The 27,019-nt window shown below is 33.4% G+C and overlaps 1 protein-coding gene across 2 annotated transcripts; it reads right to left on the bottom strand.

The window, feature by feature from the left end:
- Positions 1-1,012: 1,012 nt before the first annotated feature.
- On the bottom strand, positions 1,013-27,019 carry LOC145312457 (uncharacterized). 2 transcript variants are annotated; one of them, XM_080151715.1, is made up of 22 exons: positions 26,829-27,019; positions 26,010-26,131; positions 25,756-25,842; positions 25,046-25,210; positions 24,733-24,801; positions 24,218-24,460; positions 23,780-24,061; positions 23,286-23,387; positions 22,959-23,068; positions 22,325-22,407; positions 14,692-14,772; positions 14,370-14,474; positions 13,964-14,136; positions 13,661-13,742; positions 13,059-13,169; positions 12,459-12,593; positions 11,816-11,929; positions 11,389-11,502; positions 2,662-2,838; positions 2,264-2,353; positions 1,824-1,867; positions 1,013-1,707 (listed from the first exon to the last, which is right to left on the bottom strand). In XM_080151715.1, the coding sequence occupies exons 1-22, from the start codon at positions 26,886-26,888 to the stop codon at positions 1,491-1,493; spliced, it is 2,766 nt and encodes a 921-aa protein (XP_080007841.1). In that variant the 5' UTR covers positions 26,889-27,019; the 3' UTR covers positions 1,013-1,490. The 2 variants fall into 2 exon arrangements, with proteins under 2 accessions (XP_080007841.1, XP_080007840.1); XM_080151714.1 differs by having other exon boundaries at positions 12,459-12,596; positions 26,829-27,014.

Here is a 27,019-nt window from a genome sequence, read left to right as displayed (position 1 = left end):
TTTGAAGTGTATTTATTAATTGATTTATTGGAGAAAATAAACACGAAACCCTGTTTTATTTTGTAAATGATGACGGTCAAAGTATATCCCAAAAAAGTTTTAAAATTGGACCAAAAACACCAAAGATATGGGGGAAAATGTAAAAAATATAAAAAGAGCCAAAAACCTGCAAAAAGGAAGTCTGACCGTCATGGTTGTTTTCTTTAAACAACAGGAAATTTTATTTTGATATGTATAACTGAAAAAATTTTGGAAATCGTACCATAAACACCAAAGATATGGAGAAAAATGTGAAAAATACAAAAATAGCCTAAAACCTGCTGAAAGGCAGTCTGACGTTCATAGTTGTTTTAATTAAAGGACAGGAAATTTAATTTTGATATCTATAACTAAAATTTTTTTGAAAATCGGACCATAAACAGCAAAGATATGGAGAAAAATGTGAAAAATACAAAAATAGCCTAAAACCTGCTTAAATGCAGTCTAACCGTCACAGTTGTTTTCTTAAAACGACTGGAAATTTAATTTATATATCTATAACTGAAAAAATTTTGAAAATCGCACCATAAACACTGAAGATATGGAGAAAAATGTGAAAAATACAAAAATAGCCAAAAACCTGCAAAAAAAGCGGTCCTACCGCCATCGATGTTTTATACTTAATTGTGCTCCTTGATCATGGGAATGTTGTCAAAAAATTTCAGCATTCTATCTTTTATAGGAGCTGAGTAAATCCCATTTCCCCCATAGCGTTACGGACTGACGGACGGACGGACTGACGGACGGACGGACTGACGGACGGACGGACAAAGTGAATTATAGAGTAGCTTCGCTACTAAAAATGATTAAACGAGAACAAACAAATATTTTTGTGAAACATCTAAAAATGAACTTTCACACCTTTAAACTTTGAGCCATCATCTGAAAATCACAACAAACACAAAATCAAAAAACATGGGTGCTGCATAGAAAGAGTACCTAAGTTATATTTCATTTATGTAACTTTTAAGGCTTTTATATTAAATATTGTTAATCCTTATATTTAGCTTTTTAGAGTATTAACAAGGTGCAAATTATCTAATCAATATTCAATATTAATTTTTGTTATTTTTATTGAATTCATGGTGCTTTATTGATATTTTTATAAAAGTTTGACTGTAAGAAGGGCACACCTAATATGATTTTAAAATCTAATATTTAAGGAATGAACCAATAAAAGGAATGACTTTTTAGATTACTTTATCTAAACTGTAAAAGTACCTAAGATGATAAATGTTTGGTTTTAAACAATGGCGTGCACAGCGATTCACCAGGGGGTGTGGAACCATTAGGTGAAAACATGGTTTTGACATCCCTCTACTGCACGGCCCCTTTACTGCATATCAAGAAAGGTGGTGAACACTATTGATAGAGGATAATAAAAGTTGAACATTTTTACATTTAGAATTAAAATACATTCCCTTTAAAAGTAACATGCAAGATCTATTAGTTTAATTGCTCATGCCTGAATTGAGTGGAGTATGAGTTGGCGTGGCTGCAAGACTACTAGCCCCACTTGCTAAAGGGGTGGAGTCGAGAGATATGCTGGCTGTGGGAGTGATTTCATCACTAGAATCTGTAGGTGACTCCCGCATGGTTAAGTCCTCTGTGGAAGCATGCGGGGCTGCGTGGGTTAACCCCGGCGTGTGACGTCCAATAACTTCAGTTCTTAAAAAAAGAAAAACAAATTTTAAAATGAAGGTTAAAAAAACAAGTTTTTACACTTTATTATTAAAATGATACATGTATACTGTATAGATTACTAGGAAAATAAAAATTCTTACCTGTCTCCCGTATAATGTTGCAATTCTTCAGTCCTATCTCCAACCTAAAATAATAATTTTAGTAGTTATTCATCGCATAGTATTAGAGACAGTTTTCTGCGAATAGAAAAATTAAATTGGGGTTAAAGGTCGTTCGGGCCAAAAAAAAACCTGGGTTTATCATATTTTTATTTTACTAATTCGTGAACAATACTACTTTTTGTGATTTTTCAGTATAGCTCAGGATCGGTTCTAATCCAGCGGATATTAATCAGATTTGAAACCATTCTGGCGAAAATATTCTATTGTGTGTTGTTATAAACGAACTAAAGTTTCTTTAACGTTTTGATAGTTTATAAATTTATTTAAAGAAAAGATTTTTCATGCATCAAAAATGTATCCTGAGACTTCTGCCTATCATTTGTGGGGTAAAAACAAGATTATATAAATATTTAAGAAACCTGATATGCAGCAATTGTAGCATGATCTAATTTTCCCGGGACCAAGGCAAGCTTCTCACAAACTTTACGTCTCCTCATCTTTTGATCAGACTAAACAAAATTTGAAATAGATTACAAGAAATATAAACATTGGGTAGGTGAATGTTTCTTTTGCAGTTATTGAATTTGTGAACAAATTGATTTTAATTTTTTATAAAACACATTAAAAATACATAGTAAAAATATTTACTTTTATTTAATTCTTTGCATAATCATATGTATATTAGTTTTTAACAAGAAACGGACATACGAATATCAGAATGCAAACGTTCGTAGTGTGCTAAAGTAATTAGACTCGCTTAGACGATTTTAAAACTGAAAGAAAAAGCTCAATTAATGGATAAATTTAAAAATCTAACCTGTACGTCGCTTTCAGTCTCTGGATATAGCTCCGGATCTTCCAGGATTTTCCTCTTGGCCGTGGTCAGCCTCTGACAGAAGTCAAGCATCCGGTGGCACAGCTCGGAGGCATCCTCCACACGTCCTCCGGTCGAGTTTAGTGTTATATTGGAGCCCCAGTCATGATTCAATATGTCCTTGATTACAAATATTTTTTGTCTTTAGAAAGTTAATTTTATTCATGTCATATTAGTCTTTCCCTGTTAAAAATAAAGGAGGATGTGCTTAAGGACCATTTGGGCAGGGGGGGGGGGGGTTTACTCGAGAACCCTTAGAGCTAGAGGGAGCTAATTTTGGATTTAAGCTTCTATGGGGCCAAAGTTACTTTTAAAATTATCGTCGACCCCCCACCCCCCCCCAAAATTTTTTTTTTTGGGGGGGGATAAAAAAATTTTTATTGCATTTCTCGCCGAATTAGGCAATTTGGAATCATTTGAGACCACGTTATTTTTTCAAAAAATTTTCCCCTAACAAGCAACCCTGCGGGGGGGACCTAGTCATTTTTTTCAAATTCTCGTTTATGAAGGTATATCTTAAATACAGTATGCTACTCTCTTAGTTTTAAAGATAATTGGATGAAATCTTTTTGATTGTGTCACTAATTACCCCAAGTTTTGGTATCTTTAAAAAAAAAAGGCGGCGGGACCGCCGCTCCCGCCGTCCACCGCCGTTTTCCGCCGCCACCAAAAAAGAAATTTTTTATTGCATTTCTCGCCGAATTAGGCAATTTGGAATCATTTGAGACCATGTTATTTTTTCAAATTTACTTTCCCCTAACAAGCATATGAAGGTATATCTTCAATACTGTATGCTACTCTCTTAGTTTTAAAGATAATTGGATGAAATCTTTTTGATTGTGTCACTATTTACCCCAAGTTTTGATTCAGTTATGTTAAAAAAGTATTATTTAAAAAAATCAGGTTGATATCTTTAAAAATAAGCTCAGAACTCATATTTTTAGCGTTTGGGGGGTTTTTGTGCTCCACAAGCCCTAAGAAGGAAAGTCCCAAAATGAATTGCTAGTGGAGCAAAAGACCCCCCCAAACACTAAAAATTTAAGTTCTGAGCTTATTTTTAGAGATATTGAGATTATTTTTTTTTCAGAATTTGGAATCATTTGAAACCATGTTATTTTTTTCAAAAATTTTTCGCCTTACAAGCAACCCTGCGGGGGGACTTAGTCATTTTTTTCAAATTCTCGTTTATGAAGGTATATCTTAAATACAGTATGCTACTCTCTTAGTTTTAAAGATAATTGGATGAAATCTTTTTGATTGTGTCACTAATTACCCCAAGTTTTGGTATCTTTAAAAAAAAAACGGCGGCGGGACCGCCGCTCCCGCCGTCCGCCGCCGTCACTAATAACAAATGAAATTCAGTATAAAAGTTTGGGAGGGCCGTGTGGGCTTGTTTTTATAGTTATCAACCTAATTCTTTTTGTAGGCTCTCTTATATGATTGGATGTACACATAAAACTTTGAAAATTGAATTTCGGCACTTTCCTTCTTGGGGCTTGTGGAGCACAAAAACCCCCCAAACGCTAAAAATATGAGTTCTGAGCTTATTTTTAAGATATCAACCTGATTTTTTTTAAATAATACTTTTTTAACATAACTGAATCAACGAATCATTACAGATTTCATTTTGGGACTTTCCTTCTAGGGGCTTGTGGAGCAAAAGACCCCCAAAAACTAAAAATATGCGTTCTGAGCTTATTTTTAAAGATATCAACCTGATTTTTTTTAAATAATACTTTTTAACATAACTGAATCAACGAACCTTTACAGATTTCATTTTGGGACTTTCCTTCTAGGGCCTTGTGGAGCAAAAGACCCCAAAAACACTAAAAATATGCGTTCTGAGTTTATTTTTAAAGATACCAACCTGATTTTTTTTATATAATACATTTTTTAACATAACTGAATCAACGAACCATTGCAGATTTCATTTTGGGACTTTTCTTCTAGGGGCTTGTGGGGCAAAAGACCCCAAAAACACTAAAAATATGAGTTCTGATCTTATTTTTAAAGATATCAACATGATTTTTTTAAGGAAACTTTTTGAACATAACCAAACTAGGGAACAATTACATATTTTATTTTAGGACTTTCCTTCTAGGGGATTTTGGAGCAAAAGAACCACAAAACACTACAAATATTAGTTCTGAGCTTTTTTTTAGAGACATCAACCTGATTTTTAAAAAATAATACTTCTTTAACATAACCAAACTAATAAACCATTACAGATTTCATTTTCGGACTTTCCTTCTAGGGTCTACTGGAGCAAAAGACTCCCAAAACACTAAAAATATTGGGACTTTCCTTCTAGGGGCTTGTGGAGCAAAGAACAACAAAACACTAAAAATATTAGTTCTGACCTTATTTTTAAAGATATCAACCTGATTTTTTTAAGAACACTTTTTTAACATAACAGAACTTAGTAACTTTTACAGATTTCATTCGATTATGTTAAAAAAGTATTATTTAAATAAAATCAGGTTGATATCTTTAAAAATAAGCTCAGAACTCATACTTTTAGTGTTTTTGGGGGTCTTTTGCTCCACAAATCACAAGAATAAAAGTCCCAAAATGAAATCTGTAATAGTTCGTTGGTTCGGTTATGTTAAAAAAGTATTATTTTTAAAAAATCAGGTTGATATCTTTAAAAATAAGCTCAGAACTCATATTTTTAGCGTTTTTGGGGGTCTTTTGCTCCACTAGACCCTAAAAGGAAAGTACAAAATGAAATCTGTAATGGTTCCTTAATTCAGGTATGTTAAGAAATTTTTTTTAAAAATCAGGTTGACATCTTTAAAATAAGCTCAGAACTCATATTTTTAGTGGTTTAAGGGTCGTTTGCTCCACAAGCCCCTAGAAGGATAGTCCCAAAATGAAATTTGTAATGGTTTGTTGATTCGGTTATGTTAAAAAAGTATTATTAAAAAAAATCAGGTTGATATCTTTAAAAATAAGCTTATAACTCTTATTTTTAGTGTATTGGGGGTCTTTTGCTCCACAAGCTCCTAAAAGGAAAGTCCCAAATGAAATCTGTAATGGTTCGTTGATTCAGTTATGTTAAAAAAGTATTATTTAAAAAAATCAGGTAGATATCTTTTAAAATAAGCTTAGAACTCATATTTTTAGTTTTTTGGGGGGATCTTTTGCTCCACAAGCCCCTAGAAGGAAAGTCCCAATATGAAATCTGTAATGGTTTGTTGATTCGATTATGTTAAAAAAGTATAATTTAAAAAAAATCAGGTTGATATCTTTAAAAATAAGCTCAGAACTCATATTTTTAGTGTTTGGGGGGTTTTGTGCTCCACAAGCCCCAAGAAGGAAAGTCCCAAAATGAAATCTGTAATGGTTCATTGATTCAGTTATGTTAAAAAAGTATTATTTAAAAAAATCAGGTTGATATCTTTAAAAATAAGCTCAGAACTCATATTTTTAGCGTTTGGGGGGTTTTTGTGCTCCACAAGCCCTAAGAAGGAAAGTCCCAAAATGAATCTTTAATGGTTCGTTGATTCAGTTATGTTATAAAAGTATTATTTAAAAAAAATCAGGTTGATATCTTTAAAAATAAGCTCAGAACTCATATTTTTAGCGTTTGGGGGGTTTTTGTGCTCCACAAGCCCTAAGAAGGAAAGTGCCGAAATTCAATTTTCAAAGTTTTATGTGTACATCCAATCATATAAGAGAGCCTACAAAAAGAATTAGGTTGATAACTATAAAAACAAGCCCACACGGCCCTTGGGGTAAGGGGGGGGGGGAAGTTTGTACAGTTATAGGAAATGAAATTCAGTACTAAAGTTTGGGAGGGCCGTGTGGGTTTGTTTTTAGAGTTATCAACCTAATTCTTTTTGTGAGCTCTCTTATATGACTGGATCTACACATAAAACTTTAAAAATTGAATTTTGGGACTTTCCCTCTAGGGGCTAGTGGAGCAAAAGACCCCCCCAAACACTAAAAATTTAAGTTCTGAGCTTATTTTTAGAGATATTGAGATTATTTTTTTTTCAGAAACCTTTTTTAACAAAACCAAACTAAGTAATCATTGGAGATTTCATTTTGGGACTTTCCTTCTAGGGGCTTGTGGAGCAACAGACCTCAAAAACACTAAAAATATGCGTTCTGAGCTTAATTTTAAAGATATCAACCTGATTCTTTTTAAATAATACTTTTGTAACATAACTGAATCAACGAACCATTACAGATTTCATTTTGGAACTTTCCTTCTAGGGGCTAGTGGAGCAAAAGACCCCCCCAAACACTAAAAATTTAAGTTCTGAGCTTATTTTTAGAGATATTGAGATGATTTTTTTTAGAAACCTTTTATTACATAACCAAACTAAGTAATCATTGCAGATTTCATTTTTGGACTTCCCTTCTTGGGGCAAGTGGAGCAAAAGACCCACAAACACTAAACATTTAGGTTCTGAGCTTATTTTTAGAGATATTGAGATGTTTTTTTTCAGAAAACTTTTTTAACACAACCAAACTAAGTAATCATTGCAGATTTCATTTTGGGACTTTCCTTCTAGGGGCTTGTGGAGCAACAGACCCCCAAAAACACTAAAAATATGAGTTCTGAGCTTATTTTTAAAGATATCAACCTGATTTTTTTAAATAATACTTTTTTAACATAACCGAACTAAGAAAGCATTACAGATTTCATTTTTGGACTTTCTTTCTAGGGTCTAGTTGAGCAAAAGCCTCAAAACACTAAAAATATGAGTTCTGACCTTATTTTTAAAATATCAACCTGATTTTTTTTAAGAACACTTTTTTAACATGACCAAACTTGGTAACTTTTACAGATTTTTATTGTTTTTAGGGTCTTTTGCTCCACTAGCTTATAGAAGGAAAGTCCCAAAATGAAATCTGTAAAAGTTACCAAGTTTGGTTATGTTAAAAAAGTGTTCTAAAAAAAGGAAGTTGATATCTTTAAAAATAAGCTCAGAACTCATATTTTTAGTGTTTTGGGGGTCTTTTGCTCCACTAGCCCCTAGAAGGAAACTCCCAAAATGAAAGGGGGGGGGGCGAAAGTGACACTTTTTGAAACCAAAATTAAAAGTTAAAGGAACTCAACTAAAAACAAGAGTTACAGGTCTGACATTTTGCATGGCAGTTGCTTTATAGGGGTACAATATGGAACTGTGAAGAAACGGCGGCACAACCGCCGAAAACCGCCGAGAAAAGTTACGGCGGGAAACGGCGGTTTTCGGCGGTTGCGCCGCCGTTTCTTCACAGTTCCATATTGTACCCCTATAAAGCAACTGCCATGCAAAATCTCAGACCTGTAACCCTTTTTTTAGTTGAGTTCCTTTGTTGACTCTTAGTTTTGGTTTCAAAAAGTGTCACTTTCGCCCCCCGGCCCCCCCTTTGTAATGGTTCCTTAATTCGGTTATGTTAAAAAAGTTTTCTTTAAAAAATCAGATTGACATTTTTAAAAATAAGCTCAGAACTCATATTTTTAGTGTTTTTGTAGTATTTTGCTCCACTAGCTCCTAGAAGGAAAGTCCCAAAATGAAGTCCCAATAAAAAATCAGGTTGATGTCTTTAAAAATAAGATCAGAATGCATATTTTTAGTGTTTTTGGGGGTCTGTTGCTCCACAAGCCAATAGAAGGAAAGTCCCAAAATGAAATCTGTAATGGTTCGTTGATTCAATTATGTTAAAAAGTACCTATTATTTAAAAAAAATCAGGTTGATATCTTTAAAAATAAGCTCAGAACGATATTTTTAGTGTTTTTGGGGGTCTGTTGCTCCACAAGCCCCTAGAAGGAAAGTTCCAAAATGAAATCTGCAATGATTTCTTAGTTTGGTTATGTTAAAAAAGGTTTCTGAAAAAAAATCATCTCAATATCTCTAAAAATAAGCTCAGAACTTAAATTTTTAGTGTTTGGGGGGGGTCTTTTGCTCCACTAGCCCCTAGAAGGAAAGTCCCAAAATGAAATCTGTATTGGTTCGTTGATCTAGTTATGTTAAAAAAGTTTTATTTAAAAAAAATCAGGTTGATATCTTTAAAAAAAAGCTCAGATCGCATATTTTTAGTGTTTTTGGGGGTCTGTTGCTCCTCAAGCCCCTAGAAGGAAAGTCCCAAAATGAAATCTCCAATGATTACTTAGTTTGGTTTTGTTAAAAAAGGTTTCTGAGAAAAAATCATCTCAATATCTCTAAAAATAAGCTCAGAACTTAAATTTTTAGTGTTTGGGGGGGTCTTTTGCTCCACTAGCCCCTAGAGGGAAAGTCCCAAAATTCAATTTTCAAAGTTTTATGTGTAGATCCAGTCATATAAGAGAGCTAACAAAAAGAATTAGGTTGATAACTCTAAAAACAAACCCACACGGCCCTCCCAAACTTTAGTACTGAATTTCATTTCCTATAACTGTACAAACTTCCCCCCCCCCTTACCCCAACTATTGGTATCTTTAAAAAAAACCGCGGCGTTTATGAAGGTATATCTATAATACAAAGTAGAACGATGTCTGTCCGTCTGTCTGTCCGTCTGTCCGTCTGTCCGTCTGTCTGTCCGTCTGAAGCTTAAGATCTCAGTAACCACTGAACCGATTGGGCTCTACTCTTCAGGGAATATACCTACTGGTCCTGTGATGGTTTTAAGCTATTTTCTTGGGGGGTGGGACACCCCCAACCCCCCCAAAAAATGAAACCCCCCCCCCCTAAAAAAAAAAAAAATTTTTTCACTTTTTCTTTTTAAATCTAAAATACGAAAAATTAGGTTGATCAAACCTCTTGGGGCAAAGCCCCTAGAGGCTAGGGGCGAAGCCGCTAGTCTTAAATACAGTATGCTACTCTCTTAGTTTTAGAGATAATTGGATGAAATCTTTTGGGCTGGGTCACTAATTAACCCAACTATTGGTATCTTTAAAAAAAACGGCGGCGGGACCGCCGCTCCCGCCGCCTTTTTTCGCCGCCACCAAAAATTTTTTTTTTATTGCATTTCTCGCCGAATTAGGCAATTTGGAATCATTTGAGTTCATGTTATTTTTTTCAAAAATTTTCCCCCCCGAAGGGTTGCTTGTTAGGGGAAAATTTTTTTGAAAAAATAACATGGTCTCAAATGATTCCAAATTGCCTAATTCGGCGAGAAATGCAATAAAAAATTTCTTTTTTGGTGGCGGCGGAAAACGGCGGTGGACGGCGGGAGCGGCGGTCCCGCCGCCTTTTTTTTTAAAGATACCAAAACTTGGGGTAATTAGTGACACAATCAAAAAGATTTCATCCAATTATCTTTAAAACTAAGAGAGTAGCATACTGTATTTAAGATATACCTTCATAAACGAGAATTTGAAAAAAATGACAAAGTCCCCCCGCAGGGTTGCTTGTAAGGCGAAAAATTTTTGAAAAAAATAACATGGTCTCAAATGATTCCAAATTGCCTAATTCGGCGAGAAATGCAATAAAAAAAATTTTTACCCCCCCCCCAAAAAAAAAAAATTTTGGGGGGGGGTGGGGAGTCGACGATAATTTTAAAAGTAACTTTGGCCCCATAGAAGCTTAAATCCAAAATTAGCTCCCTCTAGCTCTAAGGGTTCTCGAGTAAACCCCCCCCCCCCCTGCCCAAATGGTCCTTAAGCACATCCTCCTTATAAATCTATAATACAAAGTAGAACGATGTCTGTCCGTCTGTCTGTCCGTCTGTCCGTCTGTCCGTCTGTCTGTCCGTCTGAAGCTTAAGATCTCAGTAACCACTGAACCGATTGGGCTCTACTCTTCAGGGAATATACCTACTGGTCCTGTGATGGTTTTAAGCTGTTTTCTTGGGGGGTGGGACACCCCCAACCCCCCCAAAAAATGAAAAATACCCCCCCCAAAAAAAAAAAAAAATTTTTTACTTTTATTTTTAAATCTAAAATACGAAAAATTAGGTTGATCAAACCTCTTGGGGCAAAGCCCCTAGAGGCTAGGGGCGAAGCCGCTAGTACATAAAAAAGGAACTAAATAAGAACAAGGGAAAAAATCCATAAAAAGGAAAGCTCTATATCAGTAAATACAGGATACTGCACAAATACTCAAAAGTGAGTTTTTTTTTGGGGGGGGGAGGGCGGTGGTATTCTCCCCCAAAAAGAATCAAACTATCCTAGGACCTATGAGAAGCTACACTGTAAAAGAGAACCATGTTGGTTCAGCGGTTAGCGAGATCCTTTTGTACAGACAGATAGGGATCCTATTACTTTCATATACGGATTTGAACAGGAACAACTCTAACCATAGACAATTGTTAAAAATTGAGGATATATCTATAATACAAAGTAGAACGATGTCTGTCGTCCGTCTGTCTGTCCGTCTGTCTGTCCGTCTGTCTGTCCGTCTGTCTGTCCGTCTGTCCGTCTGTCTGTCCGTCTGAAGCTTAAGATCTCGGTAAACGCTGAACCGATTGGGCTCTACTCTTCAGGGATTATACCTACTGATCCTGTGGTGGTTTTAAGATATTTTCTTGAGGGGTGGGACACCCCTAACCCCCCCAAAAACAAAAAAATCCCCCCCTTAGAGGAGACTTCAACGTCAAATAAGGTGGTATCGTACATAAAAAATTAAATTTAACAAACAAAAACATTTAAAGTGCCACTAGAGGCCTCTAGGGGCGTAGCCGCTAGTAAATTATAAAGGAAGGAGTATAAAATTAAAATAAAAGAAAGAAACAAAACAGAAGTTGTTTAGACTTACCTCAATTCTCAGTAGAGTAAGTTCATGTCTTTGATATCCCTCTACTAATGGAAGAGTATCTACATATTCAGTGGCAGCACTTTTGCTTCGATTACGAAAGTTTGTTCCAGCCAACTGAAAAAGATTTGATCATTAATAACACGAGAGCAAAAGCAGGACTCGAAGACAGCTGCCCTGCGAAGTCAATGAGACTACAGCTAACCTCGGCTGCAGAATAGATTGCTAACATATAAACAGCTGGTTTTTTTTGCGGCAGCAGTGGATTATTTTTTTTTTGTTTGGCGGCTATTTGTCCAAGATTTATGTGGACGTCTAAGTTTGCAACACGATAAACAATAATTCAGCCCTAATAAACTAAGACATAAAATCTTAATTTGACAATTAATCATTTTCACAAAGGAAGAGTTGTGAGGTCTTATTAAATTACCTTTTGCGTGGCCAATCTCTCTGGTTTCTTTGGGACACAAAATTTGCCCACAACTGGATCAAAATTATCAGATATTCCATCACTGGTTAGGAAGACTAGATCACCGGGAAACACCTAAAAATATTTATGTCATCTTCAGAAAATCGACAATAGTAGATATTAACTTTAAAAATTCTTCCGGAAATATATTTTAAAATCTTCCAGAAAAAAATTTAAAATTTTTTTAAAAAATGGATAGGTAATAATTAAAAGAATTTGTTTTCTCGTATTCATTTGAATCCGGTGGATAGGAACCGGTTCTCATGAATACGAAAAAACTATGTCTAGCATCGTATTATATCCAGTTTTCTACGAATATAGAAATATACAATCATAAGATTAAAACTAGTTTTTTTAGCCGGTGCCTTCGGCACCACGGGGCTAAAAAAAACTAGTTTTAATCTTATAAATGTACATTCTATATCCGCGGAAAGCCGTTTATAATACGATACGAGAAATAACTATTAAACCAACCGAAATAAACTTGTTTCGGATTTTGTTCATAATGAACTTTAAAACCTATCTGCTAGTATTTGTGTTAATTTTGTACAATATTTGTAATTTATTTAGGTATTTAGATAGAAATAATAATATCATATGAAACCTCTGTGATACTGCAAGTAAGATTTGACAGCTCAGGATTAAGGCCATCCACAGGACCAAGGGCACCAAGAGCGTCACGCATGTCACGGTTCGCAGTGATATCATGGCTACCCTCCGTTACCTCTCGAACATGTCCCTGCTCAAAAATACAAAATCATTTTCAGTCTTAAAAAAAAGAAGATAACTAAAAATTGGCAATTTATTTCATGACTATAACTCGCCGAAAGATATTTAACAGTAGATAATTCAACACTGAGTATCCGAATCTCCGTGCAAAACAAAAGTTCCTGTTGTTCTGGAATTTTAAGCTGTTAGACGGGAGATGATGCCCCTCCAAAATGGCATATTATGTGAGGAGTAAACCTACATACTCATAGGCATGACAATGACATGGCTTAAGTTCCTAGTTGTATGTTATATGATAAGAAAAATCTTTACATTTCTTTTAAAAGTTAAATTTATCATTTTACATTTTGTTTGAATGATTTTATCTAATATTAGATTAAAATACCTAAACTCTTTTTTTCTTTGATTATAATTCAAGTGTAGTTTGTGTAGGTACCTACTGAAGGAAGAAATACTATAAAGAAAATATTCTTACCTTGGAGTAAACATAGGCCAAGCTGTCACCAACATTGCACACACAAAAGTGAAATTTATTATCAGCTGTTGGCAAGACTACGGCTGCTGTAAGCGTTGTTAACATAGCATCCTGATTAGTACATTAATTTATAAAAAATGACAGATTTGCAACAAATAGAGTAGGTAGGTAACATAAATAATATATAAGCCGCTACTACAGCGTGCTTTTAGATGAAATAAAAGTATTGGCTAATTTAACCTATTTATTACTTACAACTGCACTGTTAGAAATTAATCATTAATATCCTTTTTTCTCTCAATATTTTGTCCAAAAAGAACAACTAGTTACTGTAACAGTTTTCCAACGTATCTTTCAATGAAAAAAGAACACTGTCGTATAAAACTTCTTGAAATTCTAGTGTTAATTTATTTAGTCTAAGACAAAAGGGATAATACGGTTTGCGGGGGAATTTCTGAATTTTATTACAAAGAAAAAAATTACCTAGGTACTTATTTAATGAGTCATTTTGTTAAAAACCAAAGATGTATAACCCTTTATTACTTTCCTAGGGTTAGAGGCGATTTATTATTATATAAATAAATGAAATAACAAAATGAAACCTGTTCAATAATAAGACAATGAGCTGCATGAAAACTACGAAGGAGTATTTGGAATACATCTTGAGTTGTCAGTTTTCTTGTCCTGAAAAAAAAATCGCTGGAGAAAATAAATTTTGTACCTAAATGTTTGGTAAGTTTAATTTTTATTATTTTGATGTACCATTAGTTTGTATGTTTTCAGAAAATTTCGACAACCCTAACAAAAATAGCAATGAAAGTAAGTATCAATTGAAGGCAATATGTGAAGAAAAAAGTAAAGAAAGAAAGGATGCAGCTAATAAAGTAAATTATAATACGACTAACCTATTAACACCAAACAGGGCCGTGTTAAGATAATCCATGGCACCATGAACCGCGGCTCTGGAGGCTAGGGCAGCACGGCCACCCCAATTTACACCATCACCCAAAACAAGGATGGCAGAATTCTTTCTAGCCACCACTGCAAAGGTATCTGCAACCGGGCTTCCGGCTTGAACCTAAAATGTTGTCCATGCTTAAGAGAAATATTTATCAATACAACACGTGAAATTTGGACAATAATATCATTGACGTAATTTTCTTGATATAGCGTCAGTAGATTTTATTTTTAACGCCTCGTGTTTTCCAGACTCGATCCCGACAACAAGCGAGTGACTTACTCACGCCTCCTGTTCTGCGAGTAATAATTAGCATTACTTTTGACACAAAAGTTTTATGTCATATTATTTACCTGGGTTACCGGATTACGTTCATATAGGCTGGCAGACACGCCGTATGCAACGGCATTGGGACGGTTCCAGTGACGTACTCCGGCAATACTTCGAGATATGTCATCCTGGAAAAATATTAATCTTCAAAACTTTTGCAGGAATTATAATCGTTTCTCTACTTTAACAATATCTCATTCATTTCTAATTAATCAAATAATTTGACTTTTTAAATCTAATTTTTACAGTGAACTTACTATGGAAAAGTATCTGTTATCGATGGAAACTTTTTAATTTCAAAATTCAAAGTTTTAATTCAAAACAAAATAATAGGTATTTTAGTACCTTAAAATTTCTTGCAAGTTTAGTAGAAACAACTTCATCTGATGATAAAGATTTGGAACATTTGTCTGGACTAGATTCATTCTAATTAATTAGATATAAATTATTTATTTTCATTATTTACGTACAAATATTTTTATTGTATATATACCTATATGAGCGACTACTTTATCTGTTTTTTCCCTTATGAATTATTTTTGACAGATTTTTTATAAAACAGCTTGCTTTTAGCATCAAGATCCATGACAGATTGATTGATTGATTAGCCATAGTCTCTTAGGGTTTGGACCTAAGTAGTCATGGAGTAGGCTGAGACACTTTTGTATAGCCACTAGGGCTATCAAGCTCCACGTTCAAGCACATTATGACTTGACCCGCTATCTCATGAGAGCTACTCATTATTCCTCACCCTCGCCGAGTATAGCAGGTGTCCCAAATTAAGTCACCGTAATGAATGACGCTCTCCGCAGAGGAGCTTGGGATAAGGGTAGTACCGATATTATGTACGTGACTATTAAGTATCCAAACTTACTCAATAATCCCCTTCTTACACAACCAGGGGAAGTTGCGTGAATGTATTCAACTGAGAAATTCGAGTTGCCACATGGGGACTAGAACTCGAACTCTCATCACCGTAACTCAGTGCGTTACCACTGAGCTACGACGCCATGACAGATCAATATAGGAAATAAACGTCTATAAATGAGCTCGAGTCTTCCAACAATTGAATGTTTAATACTCAGTGCTCCATTAATCTATAATAAATTCTCATTGACCAGAACGATAAGACTCATTATTTTACTCTATAAAGAATAATTTTTTTTTAAATTTTATGTTGCTATTTGAAAATATTAAAGTATTAAATTTCTATTCATAAAATAGAAAATTTAAATTTATAAAATAGTATATCAAAGAAAACTTAGTTTTAAAATAATTTGATATTAGCGACGCTTCCATAATGTGTTCAGATATTAAACTAAAATTTAACATTTAACTAAACATTTTAACCTTTTCAGGACGATAATTTAAAACAAAATTATAAATACGGTTTTAAATAAAAATAATGAAATTTAAAAGACGGAAGGAAAGAGAAGTGAGAGAGAGGGACATTCAATCTTTAAAAAATGATGAAAAAACGAAACTAAAGTTGTAGTAATCTTTATGTGTAGTAACTTTTTTTGTAGTTGGGTTTATATTCAGGGATTGGATAATGCACAGTGGTCTATTTTGACATTTCGGTGGACATTTCACCTACCTCTACTCAAAGTCAATTTTCTCAGCTTGTAGTTGATAGAATCGGTTAAAATAAAAAGCATACGCCTTATTATTACTAAATACAACTTGTATATTCATTTAGAAAAGAAAAACAAAAGCCAACTGGTCTAGAAAATACTTTGAAACTTAGCTAAAATTTCATATTTTCATACTATTTTCTTAAGTGGCAGAGAGCCTAAATTCGATGTTTCTAAGTAATAAAACGTTTAAAAACCTTGCAGCATTAATAAACATTACTGTAGAAATGATTATATAAAGGTAAATGCCCAATCACCCAACTTTGTGCAACATACATTTGATACAACTAATTGAAGTTTCATCACCTTTTTTACGAAGTTATTTTCTCTTAGATAAGTAATAATACTTAATCTAGTACCTAATGTTTTCAGCTGTTTAATAGCTATATCTAGAAATTGTTAAATTTTGTTATTAATATATCCATTAAAATTAATTAGAATACGAAAATTAATTGAAGAAGTTTAATTTTACTGAAATATTTGGGAATAGTCCATTTCGTGGCAACGCACCTTAAGGGGCTATTCGTCGTATTTTTAAGATGGCTTTTGTTAAGTTATTTTAGGTTAGGATAGGGACTATACCTAAACATTTGATGTTAAAATATCATTAAATAGTCATGTAAAAATGGCTAACAGCTGAGCAGCAGCCGTTACCCAGCTGCCATATGAATTAGCCCCCACTATTTTTGAGAGTATTTTTACGCTCAGCACCCACGAAAACCTACCCCTAGACACGACACAAGCCCTATCTACACATCATACTCTTGGCCACTCTCAGCCGTTTTCAACTGGTTCTCTAGCCGTTAAGCAGCTGGTACAAGAAATTTTTAAAATGGTTATTGGTAACATTTAACATGAATAAAAACAAAATTATGTTTCAAGAAGTTGTTTCCTACGTAATAACTAATGGATTTGCCCTGAAATTGGCCAAAAAAAGGCGATACGGCTGAGCCACCAGCCGTTAGCCATTACTTTTTCACCTTTTTATTTGATTTATGGAAAATAAGCCTACCAAGGAATACTCATGCCAAGTTTAATAACGAAATTCCGATTTTAAGTGCCATTTGCGCATGGATTACGAAAAGGTTGCATTAAACCTCCCCCCCCCCCCTTAAAAAAAATTGAAACATTCATTTTAAATCTCTAAAAGTCTCTTAATCTAGAATAGGCTCTTTGTGGGCAGTTTAAATTCATCAGAAATTAAAATTAACAGAGGAAATAAAAAAATTGTAAAAAAATGTTTTTCTTTTATTGGAATTTTAGAGTCTGGCCCCTAAAATTAAAGTTAAAATTTTGAAAGAAACCGGGCCCTGCAACAACCTAAACTAAACATGAAACTATGGCATTATACCTGTATATTAAGAATAATATATGGTTTGGTATGTTGCGGGGCCCGGTTTTTGGTGAAAAACTTAAAAAACTGAAAATTATTGCCAACATTTTTTGCAAAAATATTTAGGAAATGACATAATTTTTTTTAAAAACAACTATAAAATGGATAAAAAAAGTTTTTTAAAAATCTAAAACCCCAGTTTCCTAATATATCATGTAATATTATTAATATAAATAGGTTAAGAAACTTCATTGTATCAATGTAACACTGAAAAAAAATATTTTTTCCAAAGATGGTGAAAATTCAAAAGGCAAAATTCATGACGTAAAAATAATCCTGAACCTTCATGTTTCAAAGTTCATAATTCATCAACCAGTAGTTGAAAAGACAAAAACTCTTCGGTTTCATATGAGATAGGGTATATATTTTCAAAATAAATTATTAATTTTGAGGAATTCCAATGTTGATTTTTGGCGAAATGTCCGGCCTTAGACCGCTGTGTAATGGAAGAAAAAGATTAATATTCAGGGATAGGACAATGGAAGAAAAAGATTAATATTCAGGGATAGGCCAATGGAAGAAAAAGATTAATATTCAATCTAGCCAATACCGAGATAATTTTAGAACGCCGCCTCTAGTATTATAATATCTGTCTATTCTGGTGTACAAAAATTGAAAAATATATTTAGTTTGTGTTACTTGCTGAATATAAAAGAAACGTATATTTTGACAATAGCTATAAAAGTTTTAAACAAGGGGGGGGGGGGGAAGTTTGTACACTTATAGGAAATGAAATTCAGTACCAATGTTTGGGAGGGTCGTATGGGCTTGTTTTTAAAGTTATCAACCTAATTCTTTTTGTAGGCTCTCTTATATGACTTGATATACACGTATTTCTTTGAAAGTTGAATTTCGGTACTTTCCTTCTAGGGGCTTGTGGAGCAAAAGACCCCCCAAAACACTAAAAATATGAGTTCTGACCTTATTTTTAAAGATATCGACCTGATTTTTTCTTTATAATACTTTTTTAACATACCCGAGTCAACGAACCATTACAGATTTCATTTTGGGACTTTCCTTCTAGGGGCTTGTGGAGCAAGAGACCCCCAAAACACAAAAATATGAGTACTGGGCTTATTTTTGAAGATATCGACCTGATTTTTTTTATAATACTTTTTTAACCTAACCGAATTAACGAACCATTACAGATTTCATTTTGGGACTTTCCTCTTAGGGGCTTTTGGAGCAAGAGACCCCCAAAACACAAAAATATGAGTACTGGGCTTATTTTTGAAGATATTAACCTGCTTTTTTTTATATAAAAATAATATTTAAACATAACCGAATCTACGAACCATTACAGATTTCATTTTGGGACTTTCCTTCTAGGGGCTTGTGGAGCAAGAGACCCCCAAAAAATTCATCAGAAATTAAAATTAACAGAGGAAATAAAAAAATTGTAAAAAAATGTTTTTCTTTTATTGGAATTTTAGAGTCTGGCCCCTAAAATTAAAGTTAAAATTTTGAAAGAAACCGGGCCCTGCAACAACCTAAACTAAACATGAAACTATGGCATTATACCTGTATATTAAGAATAATATATGGTTTGGTATGTTGCGGGGCCCGGTTTTTGGTGAAAAACTTAAAAAACTGAAAATTATTGCCAACATTTTTTGCAAAAATATTTAGGAAATGACATAATTTTTTTTTAAAACAACTATAAAATGGATAAAAAAAGTTTTTTAAAAATCTAAAACCCCAGTTTCCTAATATATCATGTAATATTATTAATATAAATAGGTTAAGAAACTTCATTGTATCAATGTAACACTGAAAAAAAATATTTTTTCCAAAGATGGTGAAAATTCAAAAGGCAAAATTCATGACGTAAAAATAATCCTGAACCTTCATGTTTCAAAGTTCATAATTCATCAACCAGTAGTTGAAAAGACAAAAACTCTTCGGTTTCATATGAGATAGGGTATATATTTTCAAAATAAATTATTAATTTTGAGGAATTCCAATGTTGATTTTTGGCGAAATGTCCGGCCTTAGACCGCTGTGTAATGGAAGAAAAAGATTAATATTCAGGGATAGGACAATGGAAGAAAAAGATTAATATTCAGGGATAGGCCAATGGAAGAAAAAGATTAATATTCAATCTAGCCAATACCGAGATAATTTTAGAACGCCGCCTCTAGTATTATAATATCTGTCTATTCTGGTGTACAAAAATTGAAAAATATATTTAGTTTGTGTTACTTGCTGAATATAAAAGAAACGTATATTTTGACAATAGCTATAAAAGTTTTAAACAAGGGGGGGGGGGGGGAAGTTTGTACACTTATAGGAAATGAAATTCAGTACCAATGTTTGGGAGGGTCGTATGGGCTTGTTTTTAAAGTTATCAACCTAATTCTTTTTGTAGGCTCTCTTATATGACTTGATATACACGTATTTCTTTGAAAGTTGAATTTCGGTACTTTCCTTCTAGGGGCTTGTGGAGCAAAAGACCCCCCAAAACACTAAAAATATGAGTTCTGACCTTATTTTTAAAGATATCGACCTGATTTTTTCTTTATAATACTTTTTTAACATACCCGAGTCAACGAACCATTACAGATTTCATTTTGGGACTTTCCTTCTAGGGGCTTGTGGAGCAAGAGACCCCCAAAACACAAAAATATGAGTACTGGGCTTATTTTTGAAGATATCGACCTGATTTTTTTTATAATACTTTTTTAACCTAACCGAATTAACGAACCATTACAGATTTCATTTTGGGACTTTCCTCTTAGGGGCTTTTGGAGCAAGAGACCCCCAAAACACAAAAATATGAGTACTGGGCTTATTTTTGAAGATATTAACCTGCTTTTTTTTATATAAAAATAATATTTAAACATAACCGAATCTACGAACCATTACAGATTTCATTTTGGGACTTTCCTTCTAGGGGCTTGTGGAGCAAGAGACCCCCAAAAATCATAAAAATATGAGTTGTGGGCTTCTCTTTTAAGATATCAACCTTATTTTTTATATAATAAAAAAATACTATTTTAACATAACCGAATCTACGAACCATTACAGATTTCATTTTGGGACTTTCCTTCTACGGGCTTGTGGAGCAAAAGACCCCAAAAACACTAAAAATATGAGTTCTGAGCTTATTTTTAAAGATATCAACCTGATTTTTTATATAAAATTACTATTTTAACATAACCGAATCTACAAACCATTATAGATTTCATTTTGGGACTTTCCTTCTAGGGGCTTGTGGAGCAAAAGACCCCAAAAACACTAAAAATATGAGTTCTGACCTTATTTTAAAATATATCAACCTGATTTTTTTAGGAACACTTTTTTTAACATAACCGAACTAAAAAACCATTACAGATTTCATTTTGGGACTTTCCTTCTAGAAGCTAGTGGGGCAAAAGACCTCCAAAAAATATTTTTAGAGATATTGAGCTGATTTTTTTCATGAAAACTTTTTTCACATGTTTGAACTAGGTAACCACTAATAATTTTATTTTGGCACTTTCATTTTAGGGGAAAGTAGGGTAAAACACCTCCAAAATAAAATAAATTGAGTTCTCAGGTTATCTTTAAAAATAAGCTCAGAACTCATATTTTTAGTGTTTTGGGGGTCTTTTGCTCCACAAGCCCCTAGAAGGAAAGTCCCAAAATAAAATCCTTAATGGTTTCTTAGTTCGGTTATGTTAAAAAGTATTATTTTAAAAAGATCAGGTTGATATCTTAAAAAATAAGCTCAGAACTCATATTTTTTGTGGTTTTGGAATCTTTGCTCCACTAGCCCCTAGAAGGAAAGTCCCAAAGTGAAATCTGTAATGTTTTCTTAATTTGGTTATGTTAAAAAGGTATTATTTTTTAAAAATCAGGTTGATATCTTAAAAAATAAGCTCAGAACTCATATTTTTAGTGTTTTTGGAGTCTTTTGCTCTACAAGCCCGTAGAAGGAAAGTCCCAAAATGAAATCTGTAATGGTTCGTAGATTCGGTTATGTTAAAATAGTATTTTTATATAAAAAATCAGGTTGATATCTTAAAAAAGAAGCCCACAACTCATATTTTTATGATTTTTGGGGGTCTCTTGCTCCACAAGCCCCTAGAAGGAAAGTCTTAAAATGAAATCTGTAATGGTTCGTAGATTCGGTTATGTTTAAATATTATTTTTATATAAAAAAAAGCAGGTTGATATCTTCAAAAATAAGCCCAGTACTCATATTTTTGTGTTTTGGGGGTCTCTTGCTTCAAAAGCCCCTAAGAGGAAAGTCCCAAAATGAAATCTGTAATGGTTCGTTAATTCGGTTAGGTTAAAAAAGTATTATAAAAAAAAATCAGGTCGATATCTTCAAAAATAAGCCCAGTACTCATATTTTTGTGTTTTGGGGGTCTCTTGCTCCACAAGCCCCTAGAAGGAAAGTCCCAAAATGAAATCTGTAATGGTTCGTTGATTCGGGTATGTTAAAAAAGTATTATAAAGAAAAAATCAGGTCGATATCTTTAAAAATAAGGTCAGAACTTATATTTTTAGTGTTTTGGGGGGTCTTTTGCTCCACAAGCCCCTAGAAGGAAAGTACCGAAATTCAACTTTCAAAGAAATACGTGTATATCAAGTCATATAAGAGAGCCTACAAAAAGAATTAGGTTGATAACTTTAAAAACAAGCCCATACGACCCTCCCAAACTTTGGTACTGAATTTCATTTCCTATAAGTGTACAAACTTCCCCCCCCCCCCCTTACTACCCATACAAATAAACAGTAATTACATCTCTGTTTTCAGAATTCCAAAAATTTATAAAGAAGGCAACGTTTTAAACGGCTAAAATACTTTTTAATGTGTGTAGCACAATATTATCATAGAAGACATTGTATCAATTAAATACTAAGTGCCTTGAAGGAAAAAAATAATTTGATTTCGACAAAATTTAACACAAGATCTTCCCCACCCCATAATTTAAAAAGATAAATATTTTTATATAATTCATACCTGTTTCCCCTTTAATTCTGGATAACTTGAATTTGCAGAGTTCCCATTCTTAGTTTCTTTTATGTTCTCTTTGTTTGATATATCTGAATGATATAGGTATTAACTTATTAAGGTTTATCGACTTAATTATTTTATTAATTCTACCTAAAAAATTTACAAATGACGAGAAAGAATTGAAATTTTTTTTCATTAGCGGAATAAGAAACAAGAGGATTTTTTTTCTTCAAAAAAGCAAAACCCTACCCCCTCCCTTATCCCTATTTTCAATTCCATTAAAAAGAATTGATTAGAAATTATTTTGTATTGCTTTAATTCCCCCACCCCCCTAAAAAAATTAAATCTCATTTGAAATTGGGTTAATTTCAAGCAGACAAGACAAGCTTAAATATAGGTACATTTAAATGACAGATACAAATCCTACTACTTCATAAACTCTAATAAAATTAGTCTTTTTAACACGATAGAGTGCGCCTAATATTGTGTCTTAGTTATTCCAGATTATTTGTAGGCCTTAGCTAGCTGAATCTTATCATGTGCAAACAGTAGTCAGGTCGTATGCAGCATTCAAAAACTGAAAAAAAGTCCCTAATCTATCTAAACTTGAACCCTAAGCTTACTTAAATTACAATCATACCTTTGGTGTTGTTTTCTACACCATTAGGAGTACTATCAGCAGCAAAGCTTATTCTACAGCTTTTATCAAATGGCTTCTTTAGATTAGAAGCAACTGCGTCGGAAGTTAACCTAAAATGGTTACTTATATTTATCATATTTAAGAAATCATATTAATACAGTAATTTTAAGTTTAATATTATGCATCACCAATAAAAAAAGCAGTAACATCACCAAAATTTAGGAGTATTTTTAAAAAATTTAAAGTTAATCTTATAGCCAGAATTTATCTATTCCAACAGTTCAGAAAATAAAATTGCAGAATATGATATAAACAAAGAAATGTTACTTGTGATTTGGTAGGCTTGAGTATGATTGAGATTGATTATTGATATCTAGGAATGAGGGGCGGGTTACAGGTTTAGCTGGAGACGATAATGAAATCACTTTCCTGAACAAAAATAATCTTTATATAAGAGTGACAGGATGTCTGTATTCTGTAGCTTCAGATCTTGCTAACCGATGGAATGGGTATGAATTTCCGGTGCAGAATCGAGATACCCTCCCACACCTTCCCTCAAGTGTTCCTAGAATAATCAAGGGGAGGAGTCGCTAGTAATATACATATGTAACGCTTATCTAATATTAAAAATAGAAAACTGCAATATTAAATTAAAACAGCTTAATGGTAGTTTCACGAATGCATTTAAATAAAAAACAATGATTGGAGTTTACTGTTACCTATACGTTATTCTAATTCATATTTAATTTGTAGGAGGCTATGTTTTTTATTTTTGACTTGCTAGGCGTTCGATTAAGCAATCCAGAAACCTTTAATCATACCTGCCAGAAGACAACTCTGAGGCAGATACACAACTCATTGGCAAGTATCCATCCTCAGTTTCTACGAGATCCAAATGATCATCAATATCAATGATATCACTAGTTTTATAGCTGAGCGCTGTTTCTAAGGGATCTACGACTGGTTTTCCTATAACTGATAACGTTTGTGATGGAGCATTTAGCTGCTGGCTGCTACCAAGACTTAGCTGTGGGCTAAGTGTAGGTGGAGTTATTGTGTTTTTGGTTGCAAAGTTTCCAGACCAAGCATTGTATCCAGGGGACCTTAAAGTCAAGTTATGCTTATTACAACTTAAATTATCATTTTAATAAAAGCAGGAAAGGAAAAATATATGTACTTAGCTAGTCACGAAAATTACAAATCTAAAATTGATAAAAAGATTTTATTTTCAAAATATCTTAATTATTTTATATATTCACCTCTGTTTGTGACTTTTCATTGGCGAAACGGTTTGCTGTCTATTGTTATTATTGTTAATATTAGCTGGAAGTGAGTTTGGCTGATGCAAATACCCTGCAGTGTTGTTAGGTAAGGAGTGTGGGTGAATGTGGGAGGGTGAATGAGCTGGAGAGGATCTCCAGGAGCCTCGTGACGAGGATGCTCCGCTATCTTGACTAGAGACAGAGCTTCGGGTAGCACAGCGAGGTATAGAATCATCAACCCTACAGCACATACAAGAAAAAAATTGAGTAAAATATATAAAATAAGACATGCAGTTGCAAATTAAATCATAAATTATTTTATCTTTATATTTCCAAACAGAGGATCTTATATCATATGTGCATAAAAACAGAAATAGTCTGTTTTTTCTTAAGTATTACTTAAATACTTTATATAACGTTTATAGTCTACTACAGACTTAAAATATTATAGGTAGGTAATTTGTTCATAAAAACAAAAGTGCTTCCCTTGATTAAAAAAAGACAACATTTACCTATAAACACGATCCATAACTCTGATAGTCATTACAGAATTATCAATATACACGGGAGATTTTGGTACCCTTAAAAATAACATAATTAGATAATATCCTGTCAAAATATAAAATGCTTTTAGAAAAATCATCAAAATCATAACAAGTTTAATTTGTTGGTGCATTTAATTTGATTGTTAGTTTCGTGTTTTAGTAATGCCATTTTGATCTAGATAAACACATAACATCATTCTAGCCATGTATGTAACAGTTTTTTAACGGAATTTTTTCAAGATTAATGTTATTGAAAAAGTTATTTCAAATCTTTAAATACCTAATCTTGTTTGGATCAGATCTATAATTTGGGCGAGCAGATTCTTTCTCAAAAGCGTCAACGGCAACGCTTGCCCTCCTTGAAACAGGACGACTTCGAATTCCATCGACATCTATGTAATCAACCTCTCCGGCACTATCTCTATTATCATCCACAGGAGTGTCCCTAAAAGCAAACTAACTAAAAAAGGAACTATTTTACCAGATATATGTAATATTTATAAGAAAACATATTTTGACAAATTAATATTCATAGGTCATATAAACTTAATAACCAACGACTGTGGCTTAACACGTAGCGCATCCGCTCGTCGTCGGGAAGGTTATAGGTTCGAATCTCGGTCCGACACCGCGTCATAACTAAAGACATTAAAAATATTTCCCACTGCTACTATGTCAGATGTGCGACGTAAATAGTTAGAGTGGGAGAATGCCTTGGCCCAAAACAGGCGCAACTCGTTACCATGCACAGCTGGGACTTCTCAGACAAAGGTCGTGCATCTCGGAGAGTTGGTTGTCTGAAGGCGAATGGACGCCTTACACACCAATCATAAGCGGAGTATGTTTCAAGGTGCGTGGAGAGAGGTCTATATAGTACCCGAAGCGATACCTAGCCCCCTAGAGTCTTAACTCTTAACATATAAAATTAATATAATATCTGGACTCTACTCTTTTCCTTGTGATATGACGCACCGCAACTAAAGCAAGTACCTTGTAATACAAGTAATGCCACCGTCGGGCCCTGTGTATGCAGCAAACACTTCTGGCTGAAGCTCCCCAAGCTCATGTATAGGCAGTCTAAATATTTATATAAAAAAAAATATGGTATATCTCACATTTAATTTTTAGGACTTATTGTCTACTTACATATTAAAAGAGTACAGATATACCTAATGGAAACAAATACTGATATAATTTTCTAATTGCTTAGGTATTAAATAGGTATAGAAACAAATGCAACTTACCCATGACCAGTCTTAGCATGATTGATTTCTACTTGTTTTGGCCTTGTTTCTCCGCTGAGATATCGTTGAATGAAACATTTCTCATATTGAGGGGGTGGGGATACGGGAGCTGGCCTACTAGACTAAACAAAAAGCAAAAAATTAGGTATGTATATTTTAGCGAAAGAAATTCAAATAAAACATAACGTATTTTTTATTGCGAGGAGAAATAGAGAAGAATAAACATCCCTGTATACATATGAAGACAAAAGCTTGATATACATACCTCATAAAAATAAAACAAGAGAAGATTTATCTATATTGGAACTATAAGTCGATCAATATCTACAAATACGGATACGCACACGATATGACTCTTCTTATGAAGGTGGAGAGGTATCATCAACAAAATAAATTTTTTTAAAACCATCGTCTTTAAGAAGCTAGATGCGCGCGCATGAACATTAAGTTGGTTCAGTTAAAGGTATTAATTCTTTGCTATGGACTGGACGTATACCGACAATTTGTTAATTACTTTTATAAGAGGATAATAAAAAGTCCGCATTTTCAGAATATACAATTAAGATATGTTAGATAACACTAACAATAAATGATTCCTAAATACTATCTATATATAATATTAATCCATTACTTAGCCACTGCTAATTTAATACTCTTTGTGTATTTTAATCTCGTTTCATAAGAAATAGCTAGCTGAAAATCAAAATAATTTAGATTTTTTCATCAAGACGGCCGGATTAATCATGCAAAAAATATAAAGTTACACTTAATTAATATAATATAACAATTAATGAGAAACTTTTGATATAAAAAATAAACCTGAGATGGACCAGAAATTTGGCGAATGAAGCCAGTTACCCGCTTCTTTATAGAGGGCATTTTCTATATAGTTGTAGAACTTTTTTACTTTTGTCATTTAATCAGTATAAAGTTTAACATTTTCTTATTATTGTGTAAAATTTGCTTAACCCGAACCCAGCCCTTTCCATTTGTTTATTGATTGGATTATT

Source organism: Acartia tonsa, chromosome 2 (assembly GCF_053477335.1).
Source record: "Acartia tonsa isolate MP-2025a chromosome 2, ASM5347733v1, whole genome shotgun sequence".
Classification (NCBI taxonomy): Eukaryota; Metazoa; Arthropoda; class Copepoda; order Calanoida; family Acartiidae; genus Acartia; species Acartia tonsa.
This window is presented reverse-complemented; position numbering and strand designations above follow the sequence as displayed.